The sequence below is a fragment of the Protobothrops mucrosquamatus genome, unplaced genomic scaffold (genome assembly GCF_001527695.2).
Source record: "Protobothrops mucrosquamatus isolate PMUCROS unplaced genomic scaffold, P.Mucros_1.0 scaffold891, whole genome shotgun sequence".
In the NCBI taxonomy this organism is placed as follows: domain Eukaryota; kingdom Metazoa; phylum Chordata; class Lepidosauria; order Squamata; family Viperidae; genus Protobothrops; species Protobothrops mucrosquamatus.
Genome location: NW_015387145.1, coordinates 300,247 through 313,239, shown reverse-complemented (window position 1 = coordinate 313,239; position 12,993 = coordinate 300,247). Strand labels below are relative to the sequence as shown.

The following is a 12,993-nucleotide window of genomic DNA, read 5'->3' as shown; positions in this document are numbered from 1 at the left end:
TTTTGCAGATTAAAAATTTGGATGAAAATGTCACCTTTCAAATCTTGTATAAATTAAAACAAATAACAAAGAAGTTGATGGTATAAACTTTCTAAAAGATACTTAAAATTGCTCATTATTTCTGATTATCTCTGCACATAATAGTAATTGCTTTTTCAGTTAAGAAAATTGTTTTCCATAAAATGTTACTGCTTTATTAAATAAGCAATTAAAATAGCAATTATTCCATAATATGGATGTTCTTATAATCACTTTGAGTTCTTTTTCTTTTATATATAGTTTAAAACAAATATATCAGGCACACATGCTTGCATTACCAGTGATGTCTAAGTGTAGTGTAATTAAAAAAGCTTTATTTGCCATTTTTTGTTAAACATATTTCAAAATAGTGCATGTAGTTAGAAGAACATAATTAAACAAATGGGTAGACATGACAAAATAGTGGAGTTGTTTATCACTGTTTTGGAGTCAGTGCGACAAGTATGTTTAGGGTTGCTGGATTGAGAGAGATCAAATCTACACTCAGCAGTGGAATCTTAAAAGGATGACTTCACACCAATTACTTTTTGTTCAGCCAATTTCAGGAGGGCTTGGTGGATATACAGAGTTGAGTTCCTAGAGCAGGGGTCTTCAAACTTGGCCCTTTTATGACTTGTGGACTTCAACTCCCAGAATTCCTCAGCCAGCATGACCATTGATGTCCCATTTAATTGGCTTTTCCAATGGCTGCTAAAAGGCATATTTTCCATGAAACTGTAGATGTCATTAAGCGATCAAAGCTAGCAGTCATCACCACATCTGTGGATGAATGTCTTCTGCATATTCATTAGTAGTCACAAGTTCAAAATAAGGGTTAACTAAGAAAACAATGTAATTTCTTAATTATTATCACAGTTAAGAAAACAATCCAAAGTCAGGAATGGGGTGGGGGAGGAGATTTTTTCTTCTTCTCCTGCTATGAGTGAAAGTGCCATGGCTGAATACTTAACTAGCATTAGTCATTGTTAGGTAGATTCTGATGTTTGCTTAAAGCATACAGTAGCTGATAAGGCACTTCTCTCTAAGAGAGGATGGGAGAACCTGATTTCTCAAGAAATCAGCAAAGCATCTCCAAAGCATTTTCAACATTGGAAAGCAATAAATTGCTTTTATTGTTTCCAACGTGCTTAAATAAATTCGTGTAATGGTATGAAAAGATATAATCCATTAGATCAAAGACAGGGAGAAGAAATGAGGACACATATCTTGGCATACTACATGATGTGAATGAATGAACCCTTAACAAAGAAAACCCCATTTCTGCATAGAGCAGCTTTCTGTTTTTTATATAGCTGTGTTGAAAATGCAAGACAGTGAATGCAGAAGAATAAATTAATGATAATCTCCAAAGTGAAACAAAAATTAAAGTGACTGGAAAAATATATTCCCCATCTCTTTTCTTTCCTTCTTTCTTACCAGAAATGCTGTTGTAAACTGAGATTTTGCTCAGTGGGTTCCTCATTTGAAGTGTTTGTAGAGAAATTGACTATTATGCCAGAGTATTAGATAGATTGGTTATAGATAGATGGTTATAGATAACCTTTATAGTCATTTTTTCCTGTGGGCACAATGGCACACATTAAAAATGAAAGTTAGTTGCTTCCTCTCAACTTACTTTGATCTCTTCTTTTTCCTCCTCATGATTAGCTGAGTGGCAGAAGGAGATTGCAATACTGTCAGTGCTACCTTTCCCCAAATTATTTATGGCCGTTGTTGCACTCAAACCAAATACTTAGGAGGAATTTGATTCACTTCCTCAAACATTAAGAGCTTGACCTGTGTCCATTACCAAAGTCAGAATTTGGAAGCAAGTGGGAAGCATACAATAGCTCCCTTTTTCAGTAGTTTTAGGAATTTCATCCCACACATTTTTGTGGCAGAAGTAGATAGAGAAATGATAGACTTCCTGTCAGCATTCCTACCTTACTTTGTGGCAATACAGACTTTCAAATGCATCAATCAAATTATTGAATATCCAGTTCTAGAAACTAGAACAGGATTTTCATATCATGCTAATAAATACAAAGTTTACGCTCATTGTACCTTAGTGTAGAGTTCTGGCTTTGCAAACTAACAGGAGGGGAAGAGAGGATGGTTCCACGCAAGCGACCAACAAGGGCATGCAGCTCCATTTGCGTCAGCAGCAGGCACACGCACCCATCGCTCATGCAAATGAAGCACAAGTGCTCACTCACTGCTCGTGCAAGTGGGGATGCATGTGCTCACCCGCTGCTTCCACGGCCTGGTTCCAAATGGTTGCTTCTGGGACTGCCTGTCTTCCATAGTATCTGCCTAGCCAATTTGATATGCAAGAATTGGCACAATCTAGGTTCGCTCACTTATTACAATTCGTTATTAATACAATTTGTCCGGGACCCCAGAAGAATGCCTTTTCTAGTAGTGCCTGCTCTCTCTGGAACAAACAGGAACAAAGATCCTTTTGAGATGGCCCACGCTCTGCTGCTGTTTTAGAAGAGCTACAAAGACCTGGCTCTTCACCTTAGCAAAGGAGAATGGGACCCTTGTTTTGTTCCCTCCAGTCTGTTGGTCTTGCCCTCTTTTATTGTTGTCATCTTTTATTGTGTTATTCTAATTTCTTTGATTGTTGTGCTTTGTTGTTATTGTTGTTCAATCGCTAAGTTGTGTCCGACTTTTCACGACCCCATGGACCATAACACAATAGGCCTTTGTGCTTTGCAGCGATTATTTTATAGACATAATTGTACTTCATTAGAATTGAAATGGGTCTTAAACCTTTCCACATTTGTCTTTGAATTGACAGGGATGCCCTCAAGCTTATAGAACAGAAGCTGAAGCAAAAGCCTGCAGAAGCAAAATCCGTGGTTTCTTCACTTCCCCTACACCAAGCTGGAATGCCTTTATCTGCACCATCAGCGAGCATGCCCATTAAAGCTTCACGTCCTCCAGTTGCCCCTGTCTCTGTTCCTGGCCGGCTAGCTTCCATGGTATTAACTTTCTCAGATTTATAGATAGGCTAAGATCACTGCATCACATTATATAAAAATAAATGGTAAGAGTTATACCAGTAGGGTTTTAGAATTCAATTTAGAGTTTTATTTATTTATGCATCTTAAGGACACACCAATCTGTTATGATTCTGGGTGGACTTCAGTGAGAATTGTAATGAATATTTATACATGCCTTGTAGTTTATATGCCCATGTAGATTAGAATATTCATTTTGATTTAAGAAAGCTATAATTGGCAACATAGTTATTTAGAAAACATTATATATTAAAACCCAGTTTTTCCTCCACTAAATGTTATGGTTTAAAGGATGTCTTTTATTGTCATGGATCCTATTTCATTGAAATCATCTTTCTTCCTTTAATTCAATATGTAAAATGTGTTTTTATTGCAAGAGCCCGTTCACTGAAATCCCTGCTAGTGACACAAGAAGAGTTATTGCTAAGAAACTAACAGAATCAAAGACCACTGTACCTCATGCATATGCATCGGCTGATTGTGACCTTGGTGCTATACTAAATCTAAGGCAAGAGCTGGCAAAAGGTAAAACTCTTTCCTATTTTTTAAAACCATCTATTAAATTCAGATCTGTCTACTCAGCTATGCTGCATTTACCACAGGGGCTTCTTGAGCTTTTCAGGGGGGAAAAAAAACACCTGTCAAAATTCTGCCTTTGATCTTATATGTAGATGAGTATTTTTGTTCGCATGAGTGACATATCTTGCAATTCAACATTTAGCATGGATATTTGTTAATTGGTTTTGATGACAACTGTCCTGCTGTTGTTGTCACATGCAGAGAATTTCTATTTAATTTTTTTTTTTGCTTAAGAGTTAAGCAATTGTACACCTACCCACAAAAAGAATCTGCAAATTCCACTATAAACCTATTCACTTGAACGGTTTTATATTTTGAACGAAGCATTTCAAGGTTACCACTTAATTAGCAGCCTTAGGAGGTGCAGAGGGCAAATTCTTTCATTAGTATTCTAAACAGGTACGATTATTTAAATGATGATGTTTTTCACTTCAGCCAGCCCTGGTGAGTTTTATTTTTGTTTTTTGAATACTTTTTACTCAGTAACACTGCAAGTGATAGTGGGGGTGGGGAAGACAGAATTCCAGCTTTTAATTTGCCAGCAAGAGATTTCTGTTGCTGCTTATTGCTTTGCATAGAGTTTGAATATGTGTGCCATATTTTTTTCTTAATTCTGGTAAGCTATGTTCATTACAGTAGTTAGAAAAAAAGGAAGGAAGGAAAGAGAAAGAAAGAAAGAAGAAGGAAGGAAAGAAAGAAAGAAAAAGAAAGAAAGAAAGAAAGAAAAGAAAGAAAGAAAGAAAGATTCAGTATTAATTGTTGGCTACATTTTTCTAGAACTTAGCTTTTTTCTTAAACTTGTATGGAAAGGTTCATGCAGAATGAACAGTCACTGTTCTAGGTCAGGGGTCCCCAACCTTTTGGACACCAGGGACTGGTTCTGTGGAAAAAGGTTTTTCTGCGGACTGGAAAGTGTGGTTTTGTGTGCTGCCTGCATCCCTCAGATGGGGCTTTGCTTGTTTATGCGGACCAGTTTCTGGCATGCCACAGACCGGTACTGGTCCACGGACCGGGGGTTGGGGACCCCTGTTCTAGGTTGAATAATTGATTTGGAGGAATTTTAACTGATTTCAAAATATTATTGATTTAAATTTAGAACCAGAGAAACCGCAGACTATCCACTGTTTTCACAACAGTTAGCTCTGCTTCCATGTCAGTATTCTTTGCCTAAATGTGATAGGCCTGCATAAAAAATATGATAATCATTAATTAAGATATACTGCAAATATTGTCACGTATATTTATTTTTTAAAATATATTTTTCTTTGTATTAGTGATATGATATTGTGTTCTAAAATAAAAAAAATCCCTTAGTTTCAAAAGTATTTTACCATGATGATGTGACATTTAAAAAGAGTGTTTATTTAAACCTACTTTCTTATATTGGATTAATTAACAACAAAAGCAGAATAAAAACAGTATTAACAATGTAATATAATAATGCAAAAGAAAAATAGAAGGCTAAGCGATTAAGTTACAAAGAGAACATTCAAAATGTTTTGCTATATTGCTCAAACATTTCCTTGCCTTTCAAAGGTAGACAACCAATCTACATAAACATTTCAAATGTTAATATTATAGCGTTGTATAATTCTTTTATCCAGCCCCTATGGCCCAAATATTTACTGTACATCTTGAAACTTTGATACTTTTCAAGCACTGGGAAAAAGCCAAGGAGAATATATGCCTCTTTAATGCACAGATGGCGTCCAAAGTTATATTCACAACTGAATTGGTTTAAATCCAAAATATGACAGTCATGGGATAGTCCAAACCCTACTAGTTAATATTCCAACTCATGAGTTTCATCGTAGCAAGGCAGTTACTATGTTATTTATTATTCTCTGAGGTTTGAAGAATATTTTTATTGTTGTAATGACCTTATTTAAGATCGCAGTGAATTGAGTATCATATTATTTAAAGCAACCTTCCACTTGTTTCAGTGGAAAGGAAATTCACCTCATTTTATGAAATGAACTGTGGCTCACAAAAGTGCTTTTTAATAAAAAAAATCTTTGTTGTACTGCCAGATTCCTCCTTATAGGTTGCACTGGTAACTAGTAAATTGCTTAGGGTCAGTTTGGAGTCAGGTGGGACTGAAATCAAATCAAATAATTCATTCATCAATTTCCTATTAAAAGAAAGGCTGTTGGCTTAGGAGCCGTGATTGATTCTTCCATAACTTCCATCCATTATGGAATTTCCAGAAGTAGCAATAACAACTGGACCTCATAGACTGTGTAACAAAGGCTTGAGCTGAATATTGTGCCAAGAAGCACTCTAAAGGAAAACTGATTTATTTTTTTCATTCTGCAAAAGTTGTTTAAAGGCCCAGCTAATCTAATAATCTAAAATAATAGTACTATGAAAGGCCCAGTTTACCCAAAAGATAGATTTGCCTGCATTTTCAAAACTGGGAAAATCCCATAATATAATATTTTAGTGATTATTAAGGCTAGGCTGTTTCTTAGGATTTCACTATGGTCCAATAATTATTTTGCTAAGCTCGAAGAATAGGTGAAGACCTAAGTTCTTGATTCCATTTAGTGACCAAAGCTGGGGTAACTGCCTAGTGATAAGCCTGAAAGTGTGAGAAGTTAAAGCCACTTTCTATACTTGTCTATAAAGCATAACATATTATCTGCATGTGGTAGAATATAATTTTTCGATTCTTTTATAGTTTCTCTTTTCAGTTTTTCAAACAGTAACAAGCAAAAGAGAAAACAGAAAAAAAATCTGAACAAACTAAGCATATCAACTATTTATCAAGTATTAATATATGAAACTTTCAAATTAAAAAAGCTAGTGTTAAGATAAGATCATCTTTATTGTCATTAATTGGGTGTCAGTTCCATTTTGGTTGGTGTGCCTTATCTGTTTGTTGTATATAGTTTGGATCATGTGCTTGACTGGGTGGTAGATCATATCCAGATCCATTGATCTGTTAAAGAGACCGTTAATGTTTGAAGTCACTAAAAAGTTGATTGGTCATCAGAGACCTTCAGTCACCACCCAACACCTGCGTTCAAAACTTATGCAGACTACAAATACAGTCAGGCAGTTCCTCTTCTGAATTTTGCACCGGAGAAGACTCGATGGGACATGGGGTCAAATATCTGCAAAAAAAACCCTGATCAATATATTGGCATTGATCTCCCAAAGCCCAGAGAATCCAACCAACAAGATATGTACTGTTTTAATTGAATGGATGAATTTCTGGTATTTAAAACAGAAATAATATTCACCCAGTCTTGTAAAGTACTGAATTGTTGTTATACTGAATTGTTGACTTTGTTCATTCAGATTCAGACACCTTATATTTGTGGTTGCAGCATCATTTTAGATGATCAGAGTTGCTATAGTGAAGAAGTATGTTAACAAGAAAAGAATGCTACATGCTGTAAAATGTAATATAGAAAAATGGATCAGAGATTGATCTCTTTCAGCTGAAGAAATAAGAATAAATTTATTACTTCTCAAAATTTAGAACTACAGAGAATCAGTGTGCATCATCAAGCTAACTATTAACCGAGAAGGAATGATTTTATAATAGTTAAATCTTTTAGACTTTGCAGTTGCAGTAAAGTTCCTCTCTGTTACCGTAAGCTTGATTTTAGGATTAGTCGATGACTTTATGTCATTTAAATAGCAATAGCCTCAAAGGCATCACAGACTTGAGATGTCACCTATTTATGACTGAACAGATATAAAACAATCATTTTGATTCTTCCACTTCATGCATGACAGGATTTATAGTGCCTCTTTTGGAGCTTATTTTAAGATTTAAGAATAGATTTGGAAATAATAGTAGATTGATGCATGAAAGTTACAAATTATAAAAAATTATAATGCACATTTTTCATTCACTGATTACTTGCTTTGCTTCTCTTATTAAAATTATGAATTATAACAATAATTTATGAATGAGTATGTGAATTATATCCTAATGTTACTAAAATAACAACTTCAGCTTCATTATACAGATCTGTACACAATGTAGTTCTGTTAATTTCTGTTCAATTAAGTGTAATTATTATGATGTTCCAATCTTCTGTGCTCACAAAATTGTGTTTGCACATCAGCTGTGTTTTAGTACTAACATTAAAAGGGATTTTATGTTCTATTTTGGTTGAATACTTTGCTTCCATTATATTTTGTTCAAATTCATTTTATTTCATTTATATTCTGCCATGTTCTGGTTGGTTTACAAAGTATTTAAAATGTGAAAAACAATAAAAACAACAAGAAGTATCAGTTTGTTATATTTTAAAAAAATAACACACAACACACACATATGTATGTATACATGTATGCATATAGATTTTCATTTTTTTTTATTTCATCCTTACAGGAGTGATATTCAAAACAAACATGAGTTTAAACCAGGGTTGCTTGCATGAAAACAGATGTTAAGATTGATTCTTGGAGACTTGACATGTTATTAAACATGGCATGAAAAAAACATTATTTGAAATGAAATCGATAATCTATAAATTCCACAAAAATGTACATTGACATTAATGTGATTTTGCATTTAATAGACATTTTGGAAAGATTGGATCCCCCTGTCTTGGATAGTCTATTAATTCAAGGTTTTACTTTACTTTTACTTTATTTAATTCTGTAATTAAATTTTCTACAGTATGCTTGGACAATCTCATAGAGATTGCTTGGTCCTTGCATGGGAAAATACCAGGTATTAAGTAAAGTGGAAAGTTTTTTTTAAAAAAAAAACCATTGAAGCAGGTAATGACAGACTTTTTCTGCATTGTTCATAGGTGTAGGATATAGAGGGGCTGGCCTTGTTAGAGGGAATTACAAGGCAATGAACAGATAAGCAGGCTTAAACCCATATAAAGGTACAGATTTACAAAAACGCATAAGGTATATTCGGATTTGCAAAACTCTGTTACTATAGTCATTCTGATAAAAGTAATTTTAGGCCTTCGTGGTGTCTGTTTCCTGATCCAGTCTACCATGCAGAGCTGCATTAGCAAAGTTCATGAAATCATGATGAGTGGGGCTCAGCCCCAAAGGAAACTTGTGTTACAGCACAAATAAATTCTGAATTTCAAATTTGTGGTACTATGAAAATGCTGCTGTGAAGATAAATAATTGTAGTGTTTTAACCATATGATGTCCATGTTTAGAATTCTATTTTTTCTTATTAAACTTTGCCTTATAACTTCTCTTTTACACAGATGATGTTAAAGTATCTATAAATGACTTTATTATCAAGGCAACTGCAGTTACCCTGAAAGTAAGTAATCAGTCCTGCAAAATATACACACCTGGTTCCTTTTACCTTAACAATTTCTTAAACCTATATTTTTCTGGGATTATGTTCCAGACAGATACAGTGAATGCTTCCAAATACAAAGCATCTTTAAACAATTCCTGCTTTGGAGAAAAGTTTCAAAAAATATGTTAAGCAAATACATCTATAAGGTTTTTGTGTGTGTGTGCATTTACCATTACATTAGGTTTGAAACCACCTGTTTTCAACAATCTTTTATAAAATATCATGAGATTTGAGATTATTGTAATTCCTCTTATTAAATATTATGGATCTTGGACACTGATATTGGCGATAGCTGGCACCATGTTTCTTTTCTACAATATCCTTCAAGTATTGGCACATTTAAGCTAAATATATTTTCCATTTTATTGTTTTCCAACTATTGTACCATATAATATATAGCTATACAGCTTTATAGTCTCTGAGTCAGTGAATATTATTTGTACTGATAAGGGATCTCTAGCTCCTTAGAGAAAGAAACAAGTATTCCTTCCAAAATTTCATTTTAAGTTTAGTTAATCTAGGATTTCATTACAATACAAGCCATTACATGAATATTGGTATTTAGTATATATGTTTGATATTCATGTATATCTAAGTTCAGGTCAAGATGTAATGTGTTTAGTTTGCCTTTATGGAGAAAATAGGCAAAATCCTTAAATAAAAGTATAAGTATAATAAAGATATTTAAATATAAGTATAATAAAGAAAACCTAATACTGATTTTCCACTAATTCCTTCTATTGCTATTTTTTTCTAACCCATCATTCACATTGAGTCTAATAGTATATTTTAGAATTCCTTAATCCATAAGGATCTTTCACTAGTGTGCCATTTGTGTTGAATTTAATCTTTTATGTGGATAGTAGAAAATACTATTTATAAGTGGTAAGATACAAGATACAATTATAAGATAAGATATAATGTTTCAGCTTCAAAGTTGGAGGACTTTTCAAACAGTTTTGTGGGGGTTTGCTTGCTTTTTCCACTCAGCTACTCATAGACTGTGAAAATCAATTCTGAATATTGTGGGAGACTTCTATGCTGCATACATTATGTGGTGTGAAAAATTGCAGCTGAAAACAGAAATTAGCAGTGACAGTTTATCAGTGCATACATTGGTGTGATTAAGGCCTGTGTGGTTCTCATTGAATTAGTGTGGGCTAATGCTTATTAGAAGAATACTACAAATTGAATTGAAGAGTCAAATATGCTATCTTTAAAATTAGCTGTCTACTTCTAGTAAAAGCTCAGAATATTAAAGGGGAAAACCTTTAAAAAACCCAACTGAATTTTAAAATGTTAAGAGTTGACTTCTGAAATTAAGGATTCAAATTAGACAATCTAATTGGTTCTCCTTTCAATATCGTTATGTGACTCCCTCCCACTCCTTTTTATTTTTTATTTTTTAGCTCTTTTCTCTTCTCCTCCTGATTTAAATGGGAACAGAAATTCTATAAATATTCTGTTATGTTTTGGGGCAGAATGTCACAGTTCTTTACTAGCAAGGAACAAAATGAGAATTGCCCTCCAACAAGTTTGAATTCTGTTAATAATGTAACCCAGAAACTGCATAAGCCCATCTATCGTGTGGTAGCCTGCAGCTGTAAATTGCCCGTGACTATAATTTGCATTCATCTTTTGTGACAAAATTGATATACACTAATAGGATAAGTCTATTTTTAGAGTCATTTGGCCTTTTTTTGCTATTATTAACTTGATCTTGCTTAAGGCAAATCATTTCCCATTTGCTATTGCCTCTATCGCCACAATTTTAAAAGGCTTTTTAAAACTTCACAATTGGTTTCACTGCTATTTTTTAACATCTGTGCCTCCCTCTGTTTCTATTTCTTCCAGCAAATGCCAGATGTGAACGTGACCTGGAACGGAGAAGGCCCCCAGCAATTGCAATCTATAGACATTTCTATAGTTACGGCAACAGACCAAGGTTTCATTACACCTATCATAAAGGATGCTGCATCCAAAGGAATTCAGGAAATTGCTGCTTCTGCAGAGGTGTGTCTTCAAATGCCCAGGTCTCTTTTAGACCAAAAATTGAATTATATGTCCCTGGGAAAACATCAACTGTTTATTTATTTATTTATTTTATTTTATTTATTTATTGAATTTTTACCCCGCCCTTCTCCTTGCGGACTTTCTTTGATTATGTCTTTTTGACTGGCCATAAGGCACAAGATAGAGAACAAGATTGATTTACAAAGATCACAAACCTTGAACAGAAGGCAAGAACCGCTGTATAGTGTTGTGGCACAGTAACCTGTCAACTCTTTTATGATTCAGGAGGCACTGATCCAGTGCATTTTAGTAAATGGATATTAGAGACCATTAGTAGCCCAATCATCTATAAACCTGCCCACTTTTTTAAAAAAAACCATCTAAACCTCTCTCCCTTTTGTTATCTGTGCCATCCATTTCAATATTTTTTCTTCGCATTACCTAGACATCCTATATTTTTAGATATTAGCATAATAAGTTCATTACCACCATATTTAAGCTTACTAAGATTAATTTTCTGAATATAGGTAAGAATATTCCTTTTAATACTCTGTGAATAAATATAGGTTATGTCAATAACACTGCTAATTAATGTACATTTCTAGGGTAGGCATAATATGCTTTGGCAGAGTAGACCACTTAAGTATAAGCAAATGGTCTATTCTAAGAATAAAGTAGTATACATTTATGTTAACGTACTGTAGTTTTCACCAAAGCTGAAAAGAATATTCATCAGTTTACACATCTTTATATTTGGCAATGGTTTATCAAGCCCCAGGTATCTTACTTGAAAGTTCAGAAGCTATTTTATGAGAAACGGATTTCTAATACTGTAATTAATGAAATTCCCAGTTGTAAAAAATCTGTTTCATATCCTCAGCTATATGAACTATTCAAACCTTTCAAAAATCCTGAAAAGACGAATTTAGAGAAGCCCTTTAGTTGAAGCTGCGCAGCTGTGAACTCTATGAGACATTCTGGAAGAAGTTATCCAAGCTTAAGATGGCAATTTTCCACTGATGGAATGTGCCCATCAGTTTTAAAAAAATAAGTGTCTCAAATTTGAATCAGGAGATTTTCCTAAAACTTATAATCAAGGAATATAACCTAGGAAAACTGGGCTTTGTTGTTTTTTTTTCCAAAGCACCCATTTGGGGTTTTTCTAGGTTGAGGAGCATGTGTAATATTATGGAATTAAAAATTACAGTGGATACTCTTTGAAAGCATATTTTGTGGGATTTGGGGAAACTTTTGTAAACTTCTGCATTCCACAAAAGAACTTTGAAGACTTAGTAATTTCCTCCTTTTGAAATGAAACATTGTGAATTGTGGCATTGCATCTTCATACCTCTAATTTCATGAGGCAAAGGTGATGAGACTTAATTTGTTTATGACAGATGATCATCAGTCTTTCTTGAGATAAACATCGAAGCATCATGGCTCCAACAAAGCATCTACCTCTTTCGTAACTTCTGAATGGCTTGCAGAAAAGGGGTTGAGAAGAGATCGATATTTGTCATGCTGCCTTTGCAGAAACTGCAAAGAAAGACTTACCTAGTCTGCTTCCCACATAGACCTTCAAAGCAAAATATGTCTGTTTTATCAAATTAAAAAACACTGCTCCAAGAAAACCAGATTGTTATATAATGTATGATAACAGTACAGTTTTATATCAGAAGCAAGGTGTATTAAATACATTTTAGTTGCTTGTGCTCCGTCGATTAGAACTTTCTTTGAATACAAGTTCATTGCCGTGCTATTAAATATGTTCTTCAGAAGACACATTTTAAGAAATTGGCAAAAATGTAATTCAGTTTACCATTAATTCACATATACAGCAATGGGTGGAAACTAAGCAAGGAGAGAAGCAACCTAGAACTAAGGAGAAACTTCCTGACAGTTAGAACAATTAACCAGTGGAACAACCTGCCTCCAGAAGTGGTGAATGCTCCAACACTGGAAGTTTTTAAGAAGAGACTGGACAGCCGTTTGTCTGAAATGGTGTAGGGTTCCTGCCTGGGCAGGGGGTTGGACTCGATGACCTCCAAGGTCCCT

General features: G+C 34.2%; 1 protein-coding gene across 1 annotated transcript in view; it reads left to right on the top strand.

Moving 5' to 3' along the window:
- Positions 1 to 2,821: 2,821 nt before the first annotated feature.
- PDHX (pyruvate dehydrogenase complex component X) overlaps positions 2,822 to 12,993 on the top strand; it is a gene marked incomplete at its 5' end in the record, with an annotated part of 16,143 nt that continues 5,971 nt past the window's right edge. The window contains 4 exon segments of the mRNA XM_015819301.1: positions 2,822 to 3,005; positions 3,422 to 3,569; positions 8,825 to 8,883; positions 10,780 to 10,938. Of these exon segments, the coding sequence (XP_015674787.1) occupies positions 2,822 to 3,005; positions 3,422 to 3,569; positions 8,825 to 8,883; positions 10,780 to 10,938 (550 nt within the window).